The sequence below is a fragment of the Melanostigma gelatinosum genome, assembly GCF_949748355.1.
Source record: "Melanostigma gelatinosum genome assembly, chromosome: 13".
Classification (NCBI taxonomy): Eukaryota; Metazoa; Chordata; class Actinopteri; order Perciformes; family Zoarcidae; genus Melanostigma; species Melanostigma gelatinosum.
This window is the reverse complement of record NC_136646.1, coordinates 17,984,386-18,005,003: the sequence shown is the minus strand read 5'-3', so window position 1 is coordinate 18,005,003 and position 20,618 is coordinate 17,984,386. Positions and strand designations below refer to the sequence as shown.

Below are 20,618 nucleotides of genomic sequence, written 5' to 3'. Positions count from 1 at the left end.
TCCCAGTTGCTCGTTCACGCGCATCTTTAGCCCGTCCGATCGTTTCGAAATTAACGAGCACTTCCATTTGGGTGGCGGTTCTGGCCCAGTAACAGTAGCACAGTGTTCGATCCAACCGGCCGTGTCAGTGGAGCGCAAAGATGGAAAGAAAGTTGTTTTCCACACACGGGGCGGCAATAGATGGTGACAGTGACACATAAAAGGCAGTGCTGTGGTTTGGAGCTGACGTCATGGCAATCAACGTTCAAGACGACAAGGCCTTTCAATGAAGGAAAGCCACATGGAGCAGCCCACAAGCATTTCAGTCAGTACCAGTCTGGGATTGGGTACCACAAGTGGAACATGTGCACGCAGACTGGAACAATAGGCCCCCACAGGCACATCGAAGCATGCATAACACCCTCAAGGAATAAAAGTCTCTGCACGCATATTGACAGACTTCACATCTACAGCCAGACACACACACTGCAGCTCAAAATGCTTCACCTTCACGGCTCTGTCAGATTTGCAGCCACATGTCTCGGTGAATCCCCCGAAGTGAGCTGGGAGGCATGAAGCTGTACACTGAACTCATCACGGCTGTCTCTTTTTTTGAACCTCTTTCTCACTACGTGTATCTCTCGCTCACACTCGTCTTCTGTCGTTGGGTTGGTCATGAAGACACAACCACATACAAGCACACGCAAGTTCCCCTCACCTCCCTCTCCTCCTTGTGCCTCCGCCCTTCCCAACACACCCACAATCACTTAGGAGCCGACCACGACCCCACTGTTCACCGCAGAGCTGCGGATTAGAGAAGAAGGCATTTCCCAAATGGTCTGCGGCTTGTGCGATGACATGATCGTCATTCAGTTTAATTCGCTTGAGATCCTCGCTCTCCCGATTCCACTGCTAAAATCAAGCAAAGACAAGGTAAATAACAGTTTAAAAAAAACAAAACATGAGGCTCCTGCGCAGACTTGCTCCCCGGAAAGGCATTTTGTTTTTTATTGCCAAGATGAAAGACACATTGAAAATTGTTCTGTGCAGCTGGTGTGGCGGTTGAGGAGGGCTTGCATGCATTTTTGTTTATTTGAAGAATATCTTGTCTCTCTATACGTGTATATCAATTACATTAATGAACCTCCTGGCTTTGGGTCCTTCCCAAATGGAACCCTCATGAAGTTGGAATGAATTGCAAAAAACTTTTCCTCTATAAATTACTCCCATGTTGAACTCGAGGCGTTATGCAGGTCGAACACTGTTTGATGCTTTCAAGGCCGTTGAAAGTTGTTGCGTAAGCTCCAAACATCCCCTCCTCTCAGATCTTTAGTACATTCAGCCTTTCAGTGATGTCTCTATAAAGCTGCAGGGCAAGTCTGGGAGTCTGGAAGTTCTCCTGCAGGCGAAAAAGATCGATGCACCTGTGCGAAGGTGGTGGGACGTGACGCTGGGATGAAGAGTGGGAGGAGAAGAGGAAGATGTGGGGGGAGAACATTGGATGGAGAGATCAGAGTGTTGTTTTTTTTCTTCAGCCCTCCGTCTCGTGGTCCAATCATCGTCCTAACTGACTTTGCTTAGGTTTGCAGATGAAAGTTTGGGAAGGCTCCAGGAGAAGGTGGGGGCATCACAGACGCTTTGTTGTTGGCTTTTGTATTCAGTGAGCCTCCCTACCTGAGGGCTCAGCCATTGAGCATCTAACATAACAGAGAGTGTGTGTGAGATCCTTTATTCCTTCAAAGTAGCTGCACTTCAGACACCACTGGGAACATTAAACTGGATTGTTTTTGGGATAATAACCACATCCCCGCATCGAAGAGTAGATCCAACAGTGGGAATGTCCTCTGATTTAGCCAAAGTAGCCAACATCCTCAATCTGGACTTCATTAAATCTCATTCCAGACACAAATAAAAGGTTCCATTTGTAGGAAACTACAGCCATACCTCTGCACCGCTAAATGCGTATCTCCTGGGCGGCGGTTTCAAAGATCTGTCACGATGGCTTTAAAGAGAGTCTGCCGGGTATCTTGCGGCTATTGCAAATGGCCGACGGCTTCTTCCTCATACTGGAAATTACTAAATGAGGGTGGAACATTCTGCTTTTGCTGAGGAGGATTTCTAATTTGCTGTAATGGCTGACACATGTACACGCCATCAGCGGGCCCTCTGTCTATGGAAATCTGTATCAATGGTACACACAGGGATGCAGCAGCACACACCTGAAGGCACCACGGTTGGAGATGTAGTCTGGACTGCACGAGCACACACATGCATGAACGCCTACACGTGAAGGAGAGCGCATATCAACGTACACAAATATGAAGAGAGATACGCACACAAACACATCGACAGAGAGACTTATTGCGCAACCTCAATCCTGTCCATACAGCCACAGTTCACAACTTGTATGTCGTATTTGTTTCCTCAACACTGCTGCCGCCTGTTTGTTTCTTTAATCTCGTTGTTTATATTTCTGGGTCCAAACCTGTCAGGATAACTCCAACTAGAGCAATTAGTGCGAGGGAAAAGCAAATAAAACGTCTGATGAAAGCAAAGCCTGGATCCTGACCTCATTCTGACTGAGTCTGCCTCTCGCCAGCAGACAGTCATTTCCAAAGCTGTGAATTCCTCAGTGCCAGGCTGGCCTCGCTTTGGATGGATTTACAATGGCCGTTTGTGCTTCAAAACATATCATTATTCTATATTTGCCTGGGTCATGTCAGAATCCGCAGAGACCTTTGTTTGAGCACTTTGATTTTTTCCAAACTGGCTTTACATCTGTGAAGACCAAAATTGCAATCACGGGCTTTGTAATGCTTAACTTTGAAGAGTTGGTATATTCCCGAAAGGAACAGTGTATAGGGTTTAGGGGGACTTGTTGGCACAAATTAAAATAATGTTCTCATTCGTGTGTAGCACCTGAAACTAAGAATCATTGTGTTTTCTAGAATGAGCCCTTCATATCTGCATAGAGCGGGTCCTCTATTTCATAGTTTCGTAACTTCCTGGAGTTCTTTCAATTACACACTTACACAAAGTGTCAACCAGTGAGCTTTAGAGGTGCTGGTAGGCTATAGTTTCCCCGTGCTTCCAGTCTTGGTGGTATAGCTTCATATATTGATGCAGACATCAATTTTCTTCAAGTTTTTTTGAAACAACCTTTTTTTCTCTCTCTCTGGGGATATAGATCAAGAGAGCTGAATAAACTCTTTACTTTAAACTTTAAAATTCCCAATTAGCAAACACAGTAACTTTGCCAAACTAATTTACTATCTCCGTCTGCTGTCTGAAACGTACTGCACCCCAGGGCTGAGTGTGTAAGTGTGTGTGTGTGTGTGAGCGCCTCTTTCTCAGACAGATTATCTACCTCAGTTCCCCTCGACCTCTCCTCGCTCTCTTCCCATCCCCTCGTCCATTCAAACATGCTGCTTGGTGTGTTAGTCAGGTTCAAAGTCTGAACTCCATCTCAGGTTCAACCGCCATCTTTTTGCCATGAAGAAACTCTATATACCTGCTCCGGCTTCACAGAGTCGAGGGAACATCCCGGTACTGATCTTTCCTGTGCAGCCCCTAAGGTGCCACACTCAGCCTCAGATACTGTATTTATGGGCCAGAGCAGTCACAGGGGCCCCCCCTCCTCGCTTCAGGCCTATTGTTTTGGACGTTTGTGTCGGGGAGACTTGTCACTATGTCGACTATGTGTTGGTTCAGTGCAGGGAGAAGAGGTTTTGGATAGACATCCTCGGGGGCTTCTCTTATTCACAGAGACATCTATCACATGGGTTCAAAGGGGCAAGGAGGACTTTTCTCTGCAGGGTCATCTTACATTTGTAAAACATTGATGCGCCTGTAGCTCATAATAAAGTACTCAAGATGTGTTTTTCATCTTACAAAGTTCCACGAAAATATATAAATCATTTTAGACATATTTAACTCACAGACCGAGCATAAATAAAATCTCCAAATGGGTTTTTAGTGTGCATCAAGTGGTTTCTTTGAAATGATTTATATGTTAATAATGCGTAAATGTAATTTATGTTATGAATGAAAACTATATTAGAATGCGTTTGCCATATAGAAATGAAGGAGCCTCTACGTCCCCTGCATGCATGTGTATCTATAGCATGGAGGAGGGAGGGGTGGAGACGTGTAATAAAGGGCGTAGGAAAGGCAGAGGAGAAACCTTGAATGAGAGAATCTGGAGACCTCAGAGCGCACAGACACAGAAGGCTGGAAGTCTCATCTGACTGCAAGTCAACGAGTCCTATTAAATGTCAAAAACGTCCTTCATTGACGAGGATTAAATTCTGTCTTTTCTGACAAAAGAGACAACGATTATGAGGATATTTTTTGACAAAACCATCATCCCACTGAAGCTCTCCAGTCTACATGTGAAACCTCACTTTTGCGCAACAGGTTCTGTGAGATAAATTTCATGTAGTAAGAAGAAGCATGCTGTCCCCGTTCTGGCCCTTTGGCACCGAGCAGGAGATCAACTCATGGGATGTAGTGGATGCAGAGTCAGGTTCAACTTTGGCAAGGTGCTCTCCAAAGTCTCGGTGTTTTTTACCATGGTCCTGATCTTCACCTACTTCTTCTACTGCCTCACCGGATTCTGCGATTCGGCTCCGAGAACTTCATACAGCCAGCAAGCTCCAGACTATGACATTCTGGACGATCACCGCCGAGTTTCCCCGCGTCTCCTGCCGGACGCACCGTCTCACCGGAACCGCACAGCCTCCGAGGACGCGGCGCGGGTGGAGGCGCAGCGGCCTCTCCACATGCCGGACAGCGCGAAGGAGAGCGCAGAGAGCAACGGCATCCCCGTGTCCAACACTTTCGGGACCAAGAGGTTTCCGCAGGCGATTATAATCGGCGTGAAGAAAGGAGGAACCCGCGCCCTGCTGGAGTTTCTCCGCATCCACCCAGACGTGAGAGCGGTCGGTGCCGAGCCTCACTTCTTCGACAGGTTTTACGATAAAGGACTGGAGTGGTACAGGTAGGCAACGCACAAACAAACGCATGCACACGCAAGTTGCCTTTTAGCTCATTTTTTGGCAGCGAATTAAAAAATGAAAGACAGTACAGCAAATACTTATTTTTACACCTCGTATAATTGTAATAGCAAAACTCCAAATAAAGGCACACAGGGTCAACAGCATGTATCTGTTGTAAACATTATAGACTGACTGTAAACTCGACATGCATTTCCAAAATGACAAGTTTTTTTGACTCTTTACAATAAATCTTTGGATACCATCCCAGACAGAGACGATGCATGGCAGGGTGAAGGGTCAGATGAAGTGGTTTCACCTGTGCAGGAGTGCTGATGTCTCCTGTCAATAGACCGATGTATTCGGATCACCACATAAGCATTTCAGGGCGCCAATATTCTCCCTGCATGCTGGCACTGTAAATCAAAAAGTCTGGTGAGCAGTTCGTCATCTTGACAGTCATCTAAACACCATTGATACCCGTCACCGGGGCATCCAGTATCAACACTTTCACCCTGTTCTGAGTGGGAATCATGCAAACAGCATAGTGAATACGTTTTCCTCATATAAAGGATATACGCCTGATTGATATACTTGAAGTTTAGGTCTTGGCTGCATGCCACAATGACGTTGCACATAAAATGTTCATCGGCTACTGTTGCAGCGACAGCAGCTGATTTGGGGTGACCAGGTTGACCAGAGCTATCATTTGGGTGTACTTAAAGGCCCTAAAGAAGGATTTGGGTCTGGATGAAGCTGATTCTGATCATCTCCAGATGTTCTACAAGCTCCCGGAGAACATCCCCAGTTTAGCTCAAACACTCACCAGTGTCAGAATATTATCACTGACCTGCTGTGTGCATACTGTATAGTAACGGATAAGGAGAGGGATAGGTTTGACAGGATGAAGAGCACTTTGATAGCATGATGGCGCATGAAACTCTAAGGTGTAATTTAATCTTCTCTTGGATTTTTCATCCCTTTTAACTGAGAACATGAGGACACGTGGAAACACTTTCACAACTGATCATTTCAGCATGCTTCTAAGCTTCCTCGCTGTTCTTCTCAGTGCACATCAACACACACACGCATCACACACACACATGCATGGTTGGCACTTTGCTCTTGTTGGCACTCTGCTGTAATACATCCTTCTCTCTTCTTTTACCAACTCTCTCACCGCTTTCTTTCCCTCTTCTTCCCCTCTTGTCTAGCTTCACTCCTCCTTGCTCTTCTTTAAGTCTAGAGGATGTATTTATTTGGAAATACGTGTGGCAGACCTGGTGTTTCCAGGGCATGTTTTATGTGTGTTTCTGTGTGTTTTAATTAGTTTGGTGTGTGTTTGGTTGGTTGAAAGTAAGATCAGTCATAATAAGGGCTGCAACAAAAAATGTGAGCCCAAGGTGACATAGAATTGCTTGTTTTGTTTAATTGGCAGCATAAAACCCAAAGATATTCAGTTTACAATCATATATGACAAAGAAAAGTAACTAATCTTTAGCTGGAACCAGCAACGGTTTGACATTTACTGAAATAAAAATGAATAAAAGATGAATTGATGATCAAAATTTGCTTGTACTTTATTTTCTGTTAATGGAATAATCTAACTATTAGTCAAGTAATTGTTTCAGTTCTAATAATATATATCTCCAAAAGCAAAAGAAACATTTGCAATATAAAATGTAGTTGTGATGCCAAATTTCCTGTAGCATTTCTAAAGATGACAGGTTTGACTGCAGGGCAGGTGGTCCAGTTACATCACTTCTGACGGGTGTGATCTTCTAAAAATACTGGTATTTTTTATAAAGTCTGTTTTCTGTTTTAAGTCAACTTAGCTGGAGAAGGTTGAGAAGCGTTGGGGGAGATTAACACAACAATGGCGACAGCAGCAACGTGATCCTGTGTGAAATAACGGAAAGATGATTCCGTTGTTGTCACGGAATCCCAGAAATTGGGGGAAATCAGTTTGCTGTCATCTGCAATGATCCACAGTGATTCCGCTGGAAGTGAACCTTTGCCAAAGACATATGATTCCACATCAACATATCTTAGAACAATTTGTGCATTGTGTGGCCACATGTCTTGGGCGGAGTCATGAGCAGAAAATGTAGGCGACTTTAGCAGATGGATGAAAGTGGTGCATGGTCATAAGTTGCTGTCAGATATTGGCGATGCTGGAGACACTTCACAGACGAAGCCACCGCAGAAAATTGAAAAACCTCAGCTTTTCATGGCACAACGGTTGTGATTCTCACGGCTTTGTCACCGTGATGTGGGCTGGAATGAGTAACTCTGTCGTTTTTTTGTTTGTTGTGTCTTCAGTTCCTTGATGAGGTTAAAATGAAAACATTCGTCGTTGTTGTCTTGCAGAAGAAGAAGCAGTTGCTATTTAAAAAAAAGAGATGAACAGTGTACCCTTGGATCCAAATTAACATCCAAGAACACAAATAGCTATTCTCCATGTATTTAATTTATGGAAAGAAGCATTTCTGTATTTCCATTTGAGAAAAAAAGCACACCAGCCCAGAAGCACCATCGACATTTTGAAAGCTTGTCAATTGGCTGACCTACAGTCTTGACACCAAAGGCCATGCCCGATCGGATTGCTATTAAAATGTAATATAAATCCTTTAAGGGCAGCGGCACAAGGGCAGAGAGAAATGACTGCGCTGCTGAAAATGACGTTGGTCCTTAAAAATACATCGATTTTTGTAAATAAGGATAAGAAGCGATGACAACAGGTGAATTACGCCGGTCTTTGGAATAACATATGGCTCGTTTATAGCTCCTCAATATACAGTTTGTTAGATCAATTTTATCAGATGAGAAAAATGATGATCTTCCAAAATAAAGCCACACAATCTTTTACCTCCTTTAGCTCATGAGATTTGTTTATAAGTCACCTCAACACTGCATTCCTCAGATTCAAACACTTACCATGTCACTCTAGATAATTGACAGTTGAAATGGTAAAAGTGGACTCCAATGCGCATGGGACAGCGTTTTCCAGAGCGGGGGTGATTTTCCCGACACCTCATTCTGTGTGCAGCCCCGAGGCCACAAGTGAACACGACTGATTGGTGTAACAGACCAGGAAGTGGTCTCTGTAGTGTTGAGTTGTATTGTGTTTTAATGGTGCTGGGTTTTGGCTGGAGTTGGGTGTAGATGGCGTTATCGGGTTTGAACAGGCCCACACCCACACCCCATATGGTGGGAATTATAATCATTTGAGGCGCATTGTGGTGCATTTGGGGGCGCCTAAAAGCTTTCCGTTGTGCCGTTTTAGCTCCGGACTGCAGTTAGCTGGTGAAGAAAAATACTTTGTGTCAGTTGTCCAAAGTGAACTGTTTCAGATGTGTGGTAGTCCTGCTCAGTTGCACAGATTGGAGTAACCAGTAGAAAATACAATGATATGTGTATACAATGATATTACCCCATGGAAATTAAAAAGAAAGCTTTTTTATCACAAATAATCAACAATTACACGGTTTGAATGGATCCACATCTAAATAGCAAGTATGATTCTCATAGCTGTAATAAATGACCAATACAGCTGCAATCATAATGTTCTGTTTCGCATCAGACTAGTATGAGTATACGAGGACTGGGCGTTAATACTTTTTGGGCACAAATTGTGTCCCTTGCATGCTCGTCTTAAAAACTGTCACGTACTGAAAGTTTGCCGTCAGATTCACAGCAGCGATACACGAAAAGATAAGGGAGCACGTTTAGTTATTACAGTGTATCACAAGGGGACATGTGCACGGAAATCCATTCAGCAGTTGTTGAGATATTCACTTAAGAGGTGGACTGACTTCATTTGTTAAATAAAAAAAAAACGGTTTTGTAGAAAGAAGCTTTAATGTGTCAAATGCTGAAGCCATTACTGATTTCCCCAGAAAAGTATCACTGACATCCTCCTAATTATATGATTGGACCCTCATATGCCATGCAGTCACTAATTATCCATTGACCGACAAAAGTATTTCATTTCTTTATAGAAAAGCCCACACACACACACATGTGCATGATTTTACCCCCTACCCAACCAACCACCCACACACACACACACACACACACACACACACACACACACAGTCAAATCCACTGCGACGGTATCCTGCAGTAAATCACCAAAGATGAAAATGCAAAACACTGTACTCTGTGGGAGTATAGCACTTCAGCTCACCTCCTGTTGAGAAAATCCATAAAATCATCTGATAACAATATATTTAAAATCTGTGGGTGGCAACAGTCCTTCTGCCGGTCATGTGGTTCCAGAGGGATCACTTCCTCTCTCTCTGCCTATGGAGAGAGTTGACGGGTGTCTGCAAAAGCGCCGGAAATTCACCTCCAGGTTTTAAGTGTTTATGTTGAGTGTTTCTTCAGCTCTCATGCAGACTGCGTCGCTAGCTGTTGTGAAATATTGTTTATTATGCTGCACAGTGGCAAGCCCGTCCTCAGGCTACGTTTGCCTTTTACACACGTTCATTTTTTTGTTTCTTTCCAACTTCCATGGCGCTTTTAGGCCTCGTGACTTGCTCAGGTTTCTGTTTGGACAAAGAACACAGCGACAGAATGGCGGCATTCGCCCTTAGTATCCCACAGACAACGATGACTCCTCTTGTGTGTGTGTGTGTGTGGGGTCTTGGGTCGTATCACACCGTGTGTCAGCCGCGTGCATGTTGAAGGGGTCTCATGTAAACCAGCATGCTTTTTTCCCTGCAGTGCACCCAAGTTATGCTTCAAGCACTGGTTTGGCATTTTGGGAAATACAATTCGACACTTCCTTGCGGAGGGTTAGATGAGAAGGTCGATCGGTATCAATCTTCTCATCTAACTCCCAGCAAGAAAACAAATCAGCGTATTACCCAAAATGTCAAACTATTCTTTTAAACTGCTCTATTTGCTCTGTGTTTCATTTTTATTTTTCTGGTCAGAGGAGAATGGTAGCATATGTTTCCTCCAGGCACGAAGGCGTAAACCGAGGTTCCCACACTCATCCTGGCAGCCTGACGGGCCGTTCGTGGCCTTGAGGCTTCTTCTGTCACCCTCTGAGCACAGCAGCACTGCTGGGAAATGTTTTCCTTCAGCTTGTTGTTTGCTCTCCTCATTTTTACTGCCTTGATTTTCCGCAGCCTCGTTAATTTTGTTTTTGTTTTCGAAAAGCGTCTGGACGTTGAGATGTCTGCCAGAGCAGAAGTCTCCTTCAGCAAGACAGTGTTTAGCATAGATGGTCCAGTAAACTAAAATAATAAGCCATGGACATTTAGATCAGGTTTTGTTTTTAGAAAATGACATGATAATTCGATTTTTTTGCGGATCTTTTTGTCTGCAATCAGTTCTGCTTTGTGTGCAGAATGCCTTTTGTTCGGGCGCTGCAGCAGACTGGTACTTCGCGGGGGCAGGAAGTCTCTTGGCCACATCCTTGTTGCCAGGGTTAGAATTTAATCTTCTGATCCAGACTGCCTAGAACATATCAGTAGTGTAATCAGCGGTGTAGCACTTCAGGGAGGAAAAGTGCTACATCCTCTAAGCAGCAGGGAGTTCCAGACTAATGTGGCTAGTCAGCCACTACTGGGCTAAATAGAAAACATCTTGGTGCTCAGAGTTACTCTTTCTGCCCAACAGTTACTGAAAGGCATTTACCTGCTGTATGTAAAACATATACAACATAACAGCACATTAAAATGCATGAGAAAACTGGCAAAAAATGAATCATCCCTGATTTGTTTACAGTTTCTCCTGAGACGACATACAGGAGCAGATTCACGGCTTTTATTGATTGTCTGATAATGAGACAGAGTGTGATGAGGGAGATAGAGACCCGAGGGGGGGGGGGGGCACAATTCATTAACTATTCATGAGTATGGAAAGACAACTTATGGTCAATTACTGAAGTGACACTTATGTGAAGGAGTGAAGGACAAATCGAGAGGAGTATGGATGAAAGAGGAGAGGACAGAGAGGGATACGTGCGCTCAGTTTCTCATCAGTGAACGCTGACACCTCCACGCTCACATGAGTATATGTGCACACACACACACACACACACACACACACACACACAGTGAACAATCTGTCATAGAGACAGACGTATTGATTAGACAGATAAACAGGGGACAGACAGGCAGCGATAGGCCATTTGCAGCTCTTGTAGTTGGATAATAATCAATTCATGCTCTTTTATTCGGGGGATCATTTAATGGAGGTGGATTGAAATGTCTCAACTTTAAGAAAAGGGGGAAACTCAAAACTTACACAGGAACGAGGTACATGTTTCCTCCTTCACACTCATGGTCATGAACATGTGACAACAAATACTTTTTCATAAATACAGAATACAGAGAGTTGCAGCACACAAATGATAAACTATTTCACATGCAGTTTTACCCTTTGTCTCCTCTTAGTGTAGCTCTTGTTTATTCCACACTGTCGGACAGAATCATATTCATGTCATGTTCGTGGTCCACTTTGCAAACTTTGTATGACTGTATAAAAATGTGTAAATATAGGGAAGTAGGCTTATTGGCCAAAGGTTAGATGAGAAGATCGATCCTACTTTGATGTCTGTGTGCTACTTGTATGAAGCTACACCCAGCAGGTAGTTAGCTTAGCTTAGCACAACGACTGGAAACATGGGGAAACAGCTAGCTTTGCTCCGTCCAAAGGTTGCAAATTCTTCCTACCAGCACCTCTAAAGCTCTTTGTCTTGTTTTGTTTAATCCTAACAAAAACCAAACTATAAAAACAACATGTGGTTCTTTTTTTTTTTTTTATGGGGCGCAGGAAGTAGCTGCACTGGGCCAAGAAATAGTCCGACAGGCAATCCCCCTAAAATCAAAAGTATGTTTTCCAAAAGGTCAAACTATTCCTTTAAGACCTCTCTTACAATTGTAAAAAAAAGGTTCTGTGTGTTTCACCAATGTTCAGAGCTCGTGATGACTGAGCAGGCTGCTGCTTGTTGACGGGTTCCTGTGCTGCATTTGACCACAGAGCAAGAGGGAAGTCAGTGCAACCTGTAGTTGGACTTCTGACTGATGCTGCTTCTAACCACAGTCAATCGCTGCCTCGTGTACTTTTTCATCAGCCCTGTTTCGCTCACACATTAAAGCATTGCCTGTCTCTCTTTCTCTCAAGAAAATATACATCAGCAAGTCTAATGGACCATGACTTACAATTCTATGGTTTACTTTATATTCATCACCAAATCAGTGTTTGACCACAGACAATCTCGCCAAAATGGACATCAATTTCCCTTCCACTTCCATCATTAAACTTCATTTCTGAGTGGCCTCTTGTCGTTTGGACTCTATGAAGGCTTCTAATCTGAAACAAAGAAAGCACACGGGCTCCATTGTTTGTTTATTTTAACAGAAGCCACAAGAAAGCTCTCTGTTTCCAGTAACAAATAAGATGTGTTAGAAAATGACATTTCAACTCATCATTCGTTTGTCAAGCAAAACAATTTGTCTGTGAAATCCAAATCTACCACAATGTTGCCTCACGCAGTCCGTCAACGTAAAAAAAACACCGGATCTGTCGAATACCATGTTACCCACAATGCCTGTTTGCCAGATAGTGCTGAACGTTTATGAGATAGCAGATGCGCCCAGTTAGTAGAGTAGAAAGGAAACAAACACAAGTGTAAGAAGATGTATCAACAGATTATTGTTTTGGGTTATATTGAGATAGATGGTATCGCGATGCAAAATGTATCACTGCGATACAGCAGCATGCGAGCCTTTTCACTGCCATATTATTCACAACATCTCTCCTCATTGCAGACATGTGTTCAACACACTAGCTGAGCTCAGCAGCTTGCCATCCTGGTTGCACTTCCTGACTTTGGTCTGTTTGGTCTGTTCGGGTCCTTGTAGGAACCCGTAGGGGAGGTGAAGGGGGGGGGGCACTTTGCTCTTGCAGGAAGAAAGGAGGGGGGTGGAAATCTGTAGGAAATTGCTGTGAAGTGGTTCTTGAGGCTTTGTGGTTTTGTCTCATCGGGCCCATGGTGAGTGGATGGTCCTGGTGTGCAGGCCTTACAGCGAGGCTGAAATGGGCTGTCTGAGGCCCGGGTACATAAACACACTACAGCGTATGGACCTTTAATCACACATCATTTGGGGTGCTTTAATGTTTCGCGTATATAATGTGTGTAGGTTAACTCTTGATGTAATTTCCCTGAAGTCTCTTTGTACCTCACATGTGATGACATTAGCATACCCTAATGGTGCAATTTCACAAAATATAAAGCAATAATGCTACTGTCACTTTAGTCAATATCTTTATGTCAACAAATACAAACGTCTATGTGTCAGGAGTTAGTGGAGACCAAAATCAGAGCTAAAAGGAGAGTTACTATTTGATTTACGTTTCAATTTACAACTCAAAATGGATTTTAACTTTGCTGTGAGTCTGTTGGATGTGTATAGGTAACTCTCTGCCAACACTTCAGCCATATATATGTTATATGTTAGCTTTAAATGGCGGTGTTAATATGTCAGTGTTGTGCTTACAGCTTGTTCCGCTGCCCCAAGTTAAAAGTGAATACTGCTTTAGAAGAGCACAACATATGCGGAAAGCCAGAAGCACAAGCAATCAAGCTTTTCAATCATCGAGATATATTACAGTGTGAAACATTCTGCACCAGTATGGCTTTGAGAGTTGAATCAGAATTCAGCGTCTGACCAGTTTCTCCTCTTTATTCAGGAACCTGATGCCTCGGACTCTGGACGGCCAGATCACCATGGAGAAGACCCCCAGCTACTTCGTCACAAAGGAGGCTCCTAGCCGTGTCTGCACTATGAACTGCCAAGCCAAGCTCATTGTGGTGGTCAGGGATCCTGTGACGCGGGCTGTATCTGACTACACCCAGACACTGTCCAAGAACCCAGGCCTTCCATCCTTCCAGAACCTGGCTTTAAAAAACTCCTCTACGGGTCTGATTGACACCACGTGGAGCGCTGTGCGCATCGGCCTCTACGCCAAACATCTGGAGAACTGGCTTCAGCACTTCCCATTGTCTCATTTTATGTTTGTTAGCGGCGAGCGGCTGGTGTCCGATCCGGCTGGGGAGATGGGCCGAGTTCAGGACTTCCTGGGACTGAAAAGAGTTGTTTCAGACAAACACTTCTACTTCAACCAGACCAAAGGTTTTCCATGCTTGAAGAAGCCCGAGGGGAGCAGCAGACCTCGCTGTCTTGGAAAGTCTAAGGGCAGACCCCACCCCCAAATCCCCTCCGAGGTCCTGCAGAGGCTCAGAGACTTCTACAGGCCCTTCAACCACCGTTTCTACCAGATGAGCGGACAAGACTTTGGCTGGGACTGATAGAGGAGGTCCCTGTCATAGCCCAAATAAAAGCCACTTTGACTGTTTAAATGCTCCACAGGACTATCGTCTCAGGGACGGGGTAGAGGAATACAAAGTCCACAAACTGAATCCTGCCACAGTGGACTCATCATGACATGCAGCAGGAGAAGAACTGCCACCGTTTTGTTGGAGGATAGAAGCCGACATGACACAGTGCTGCAATAATATGCAAGTTACACAGATAGTTAATGGCTTAGTTATTAAACCATTTCCTTACTTGTATGTTCATGTTTTACAGAAGTTAGAAGCAAAGACCGTACCAATGGGAAAGTTAAAATCATTGCCTTTGAACATAATATTTTACTTCTGTTTATAAAATAAGCTGATATTTATAGTTTCTGTTGATTTGAAATACAACAGTTACATATTTCTTTTATGAAAGAAATGTATTTATTACACGACAAGACATAAAACTGAATAAGTTTTTATTGACAGGACATTGGAGAAAATGTCACACTCCATGATAAACCACTATGTCTTATTGATTATAAGCAGTGTTACTTTGACTGCATTTATATTTTCATTACATTTACTGTTTCCAAATGTCGTTTGAAATTCTACATATCTCAGTTTAATGTCACGGGATATTTCTCTGCACATTGCAGTTGATATACCAATGATACCTCATCTGTAAATATGAAATGTTACAATGATCACAAATCACACGCACACACATTTCATTCGTAGGCATTTGTAGATATTTCTCCTCTCAAAGCCACTTTACATGTTTTAATTGCCTTGGACAGTACCAACTGTATCGACTGTTACTCACTTAAAATAAATGACTGTTTTGATCTGTGATTATTTCGAACCATTTCCAATTCCATATGTAAAGTACACAATGCACAGTGGTGTGTGTATAAAACCTTTGTTCTGACTCTGATGCTTGTGTTGTGAGGTGAAGTTTTATCTGACACGACAATGGTCCTTCCCTTTTTTTTAAATATTTTTACTGTAAATTGAACCAAGCATATACTGAGGATGTTTGTATGAAGATTGCTTGAAGAATGAGACATATTTATCCCTCAAAAAAGTAATCCGAATCTAATACATGCAGCTGAAACCTATGCCTATTCTTATCCCCTATTTGTTGAAGGATCAGCCACCGATAAACCCTTCCTCTAAACATAGCTTAGCAAACGCAACTAGTATGGCAGGCCTGGCAAGCTTTGGATTTCTCCACATGCTGAAGCAGTGTGCATGCACGAGGTTGTAGTCATAGAGATACTGCACGTACAGTATGAATGCTAGTTTGCCTTTGCAGAAACAAAACAACGCAAGAGGCAAAGTGTAAGAAATTGATGAAACAGGTTTTTAGCTTGTCTGCTAACTAGATACCTTCAGTCACCTTCTTTCAATGCCAAGGAGCACATCATGAAATAACTTTTATTTTGTAGGGCTATGGGTTCTTAAGAAGAACCGTCTAGTTTGTCAAAAAACATTGGTTAGTCCCTATAAGTCAAAAGAAAAGAAGGGAACTTTTAAAAGTTAAAACAGTATAAAGTATGTAAACTAAACAGTCAAACAAAACAGGATTAGAACAGAATTACACTCTGATCTTTTACTTTTCTATATCCTTATAATGCTACGACTAACTAGCTCTACGCTGCAACATAAGAACAGCGCTGTTATTTATGCTCTGAAACTTTAGCCCCCAGAGAGAAACCTCTCTCTCCTCTCTCACATTGCTCTTCCCGCTCGTCACTTCCACACAGTGAGACCACATGTGCAGTCTGAGGGTCTGCGTGCCGCCGTGGCCTTTAATTATAAAAGATGGCAGCTCACTCAGAAGGTCCCCCCCTCCTTCCTCTCTGGCCTCAGAATTAGCAGCAGAGCTTGTCTCTTTCATTGTACACCATCCTGTATGGAAAAAAACATCTGCTCTGGTGGAACAACCAAAAAAGGAACCGACCACTTGACAAGATCTGAAAAATTGTGTCGATGTTTCTTTTTTTTAACAATGCATGGAAACATGCCTGACCGGTGCTTGCATTCAATGGTTAAAACCAAAACTAGTCAATTAAAACTATGAACATTGAGCTTTGTTTGTGGAAATGTCAGTGGCTGCTTGCATTAGCATGCTATTGCGTGTATTCGAGCAAGTTTGCATGCACACACATCGCTTTGGCTCTTTCCATACATCTCGCCTCCTCTAAATCCAGTCAGTATTTCTGTCTCATTCCCCCTCTGTTTTATATGTCTGGCATTAGTTTTTAGTGGGCCTCTCTAAAATTGAAACGTTCTTGCCTCACTTCATCTGTGCCAGTCGTAGTGATAGCTGCTTTTTGTCTGTGCCAGCCCAGCAGCAGGCATTACACATAACTGATTTCCCATTCTGCCATCTGCGAAAGACATTAGTACGTGTTCGCAGGGCTAGCCCAGTCATTACGTTTCATTAAATTAGCATCTACGGTTGCCACTAAACACTGGTAATGATGTGAGAAATCCAATTGAGGTGAAGAAAGAAAGTGAAAAAAAAATGGAGGAATGAGTGAGAATGCGTTCCCCCGAAACTGAAAGCGAGACATGAAGATGTACGTTGGTGTTCATCAAAATGAGCTCCTGCACAAACGAGCCTGACAGTGAATCCCTCTGGTCTGTCTGTAAACATTGCTCTGTACTGTATGAACAGATAGAAAGACAATGTATTTGTCTCTTTGTTTGTTTGAAATACAGGATCTTCTGGATCACAATTGCGCAAAACAACTAAAAGGCAAATTACAGGTCTGCAAAACTCAAAATCTTCCCTTCTCATGGGAACAGGAATTTGTTTAGCTTCGGCTGGCACGCAGCTTCCAAGGACTTGAGCCCACAATTTAATGCATGCCATCAATTCCTACCATTGTGGATTTGTTTGCATGAGTGAAAATCGCCCCAATGTGGATCGAGTTACTTGCCGCTGTGACCGGTTGAGATTAAGCGTGATGAGGGATGTATATTTTGAGCGGTGACTCTTATTTGGGAATAACGGGCACATGGCAGACTAATCAGAAACACTCAAGGGATGAAGCACTCTGAAGGCTGCCTTGAAGGAAAGAGGGCCTGATTTCGACAGATAAAAGTAGGATTAGAGTGTAAAAGTGGTTTCCCTTTAAGGAACCACAAATGAAGACGGTTCATACTGAGGACGCCACACATTTTCCACCCATACCGCAGTCTCCTTCAATTCAGGGTAGAGATTTTCTCTCTTCCCTGTGGTTCAGGCCTCACAGCATCTTGTTAAATTGTCACTCCAGCTTTAATTGATGAGAGCGTAATTTGGGGTAGAGGGATTTTCAAATGGTCATTGTAGCTCAACTCAAATTGGGGAACTTTTTAGGGATATGGAATTGTGAACTTTTATGAATAGGATTTTATCACGTTGCTTTTCTGGACACATTTCAGTAGATACTCCTGTTGCCATTTTAGCCAACGAAATCCCAGCTCCAGTCGACTTATTGGGAAAACTTTAACAATCAAAGTGTATAGAGAAGGTTGCATCATTGCTAAATGGATGGAAACCATTCACACTAAGAAATGAAGCAGAATTCTTCAACAAAAAATACAACATCTTGATATTTTTGGAAATGTACACACATCTGTATGGAAGAAGCATGTTTTCATGAAACGCTGTGTTTTCCTGTTAAACCTGCAGTATGTTTCACTACCCGCTTTGCCTTCCACCTGCATCTTCAAACTAAACGTGAACACACGATGTGCAGTCAATCACTCTGAATGAAAGAGGCTCACACCTGGCCTTCATGCATGATTTCTTTTCATTTGCCAAAGACCCCATTCATTATTCTACGAAAAAGAATTACAGCCCTTAAATTTGGCTTATAATAAATACCGAATAGGTTCTGGATTTGCTCCGTGGCATTATTAATCCCCAGACACCCAGTTGTTCATTCAGTATGAGACCGATTCATGAAATGCACTGTAATTCTTCACATGCAGAAGAACCAGTCCAAGGTTGGCTAAAGACAAGATGCGCTGACTGCATGCACTGGGTTGACATTCAAGTAGACAAAAATACATACCCAGTGGCCCTTTTGCCTCTCCAAAAATGAAATAAAATCAATGTCCTGGACATGTGAGAGTGTGTCTTTTTGATGCGATGTCATACGCGTCCTGTCTGACTCAGTCCTTCCGATCGTTGCGTGTGTTGGTGGTTTTCTTTCTAAGAATGGCCACACCGCAGCGCTGTCTGGTGCGTACAGTGCAGCGCGCAAAGTGAGGCGAGGATGGTCATTTTCTGAACACACACACACACACAGACACACACACACTGCCAAGCTGTAAATCATTTTCACATGTTGAACCTTCTCTCCATACATTTCATGTCAAGAGCTGGTGCTTTAATCTTCAGATGCCTTTCACTCATCTAAGGATGGTATGTTGTTGCAGTTGTATACTGTCGTGTTTTCTTTTTACCGGTTTCTTCATATAACCACTTCAGGATCCATATGAACCACGGATACATGTTCAAGCACATATTCATGCACAGGTTGTTTTTCGTGTGGACCGATAAGAGATTTGACCTGATGACAATTCATTCTCAGGGTGACATAAATGTGTTCAACACATTTGATTTCAATCTGTCCAATAGGAGTTGAGACATTGCACTTAAAGCAACATGTCAACCTCATTGGGATCACCAACATCATCAGGATTCATCATCTGGGAATCATCAATGCCTGTGCCAATCTATTCAAATATCTCAAGGTGGGCTGCGGTAGAAAATCGACTTCGAATTCCCTCAAAATCTCTCCGCTGCACATTTGCCACCTGGCTTGATTTCATGCCACAGGTGACATCATCGTTGGTGTGCGTTAGATCGGAAGACTGTGGTCTCCACGTAATCCCCTCTCCCTCAAAAAGAGTCAAATACACCTCAGACTCCTCAGACTGCCGCTCCGTGACAACATACCGCTTCATGTGGTGAACGCTAAACCAGAGCTGAGCGAGAGCCTTGAAGCCATTGTTCGAACCTTTGAGGGAGTAATACCGTCAGTCACATGGGGACAATGAACAGTGTGATTTATATCTTACAACAGACGACACCTGCTCTAACCCTGTTCTAAGAAACAGGCCACGACTACATTTCCCAGATCCCAGATCTAATTGAATACGTCATAACTGTGCTGATGATGGACACATATGACCCCGGAGTCCCCCTGAGGGCCAGGGCTTGGGCCCTGTGAGTCTTGGAGATAACATGCCCTACAGGTGCGGGGAAGATGATGTACACAGACTCGGGTTTCAGCAGACTGGCCTGGGACAGGTTGATGGGGGCTCTGATTGATCCTGAAAACAGAGAAGCCTGTGGGACAATTGTAATTGAACCTGGAACAGATGTTAAACAGTCCAGGATAGAATGTGGTTATGATGAAGGTACGCAGCCAGAAAGTCCAAATGGCCGTACACTGGATGAACATAAACACCACAGTTTCATTAAATTGGAGTTTGTGGAGTCTTTTCGGTGTAGAACATTAGAATGTTGAAGGCTAACCCGACAGCATTCACTGAAGAGGCAACAGGGTTCAGTGTGCAGTTACAGAGAAATATCAAAACGTGGTCCATCAAAACTCTCTGAAGAAAACACATCTCAGCTGATCCAACAAGCAGCTAAATGTGTTCCAAATTTACAAATAACCACACGAAGCCACAGCCAACCCCTCAGTCCTCTAAAGTCCCTCTCTTACAGGACTATTATCTCCACTTGAAATCATCTGGGATAAACTCGATTCACATTATAGCTTGTGAAGGGAACTCCACATTAAATCAGACTGCACTGCTTCATGTGACTGAAGGAAACATCCTATATATATCTTTATCATAAGTGCACACATAGCGAAAATAGAGTATGGTATGAGAAGTTCAAAATGCTATAGATGTTGGTTCTTTATATTGTTATTAGACTTTAATCACAACAATATATTGTTTGACCAATTGTATACAAATACATATAAGTTCTGTAGTGCAATTTTGAGGTTCTTGCATTTACTTAAATATTTCCATTTTATGCTGCTTTATACTTTTTACTTCAGTTTCGAACGTAGGATGGTTACCTGTAAAAGAGTATTTCTACTCTATCGTATTTGTACTTTTACTAGAGTATCTTCTACCACCGCATTTAAGTTGGTATATAGCTAAGATTAGCTCCACCTTGACCAGCTACTTCATGATTCTACACGTCATTAATGCATTAATAATATGAATAATCAAATGTTACATATCATAAAACACTGGCCATTCTGTCTCCAATAATTCGAACTTGTATTTTTTGCTGATAC

The 20,618-nt window shown here is 43.0% G+C and overlaps 1 protein-coding gene across 1 annotated transcript; it reads left to right on the top strand.

Annotated features, from left to right (window-relative positions):
- The first annotated feature begins 4,238 nt into the window (after window positions 1-4,238).
- LOC306787110 (heparan sulfate glucosamine 3-O-sulfotransferase 6-like) lies at window positions 4,239-15,144 on the top strand. The gene is made up of 2 exons (XM_079282146.1): window positions 4,239-4,978; window positions 13,683-15,144. The coding sequence occupies exons 1-2, from the start codon at window positions 4,479-4,481 to the stop codon at window positions 14,299-14,301; spliced, it is 1,119 nt and encodes a 372-aa protein (XP_079138272.1). The 5' UTR covers window positions 4,239-4,478; the 3' UTR covers window positions 14,302-15,144.
- Window positions 15,145-20,618: the final 5,474 nt, after the last annotated feature.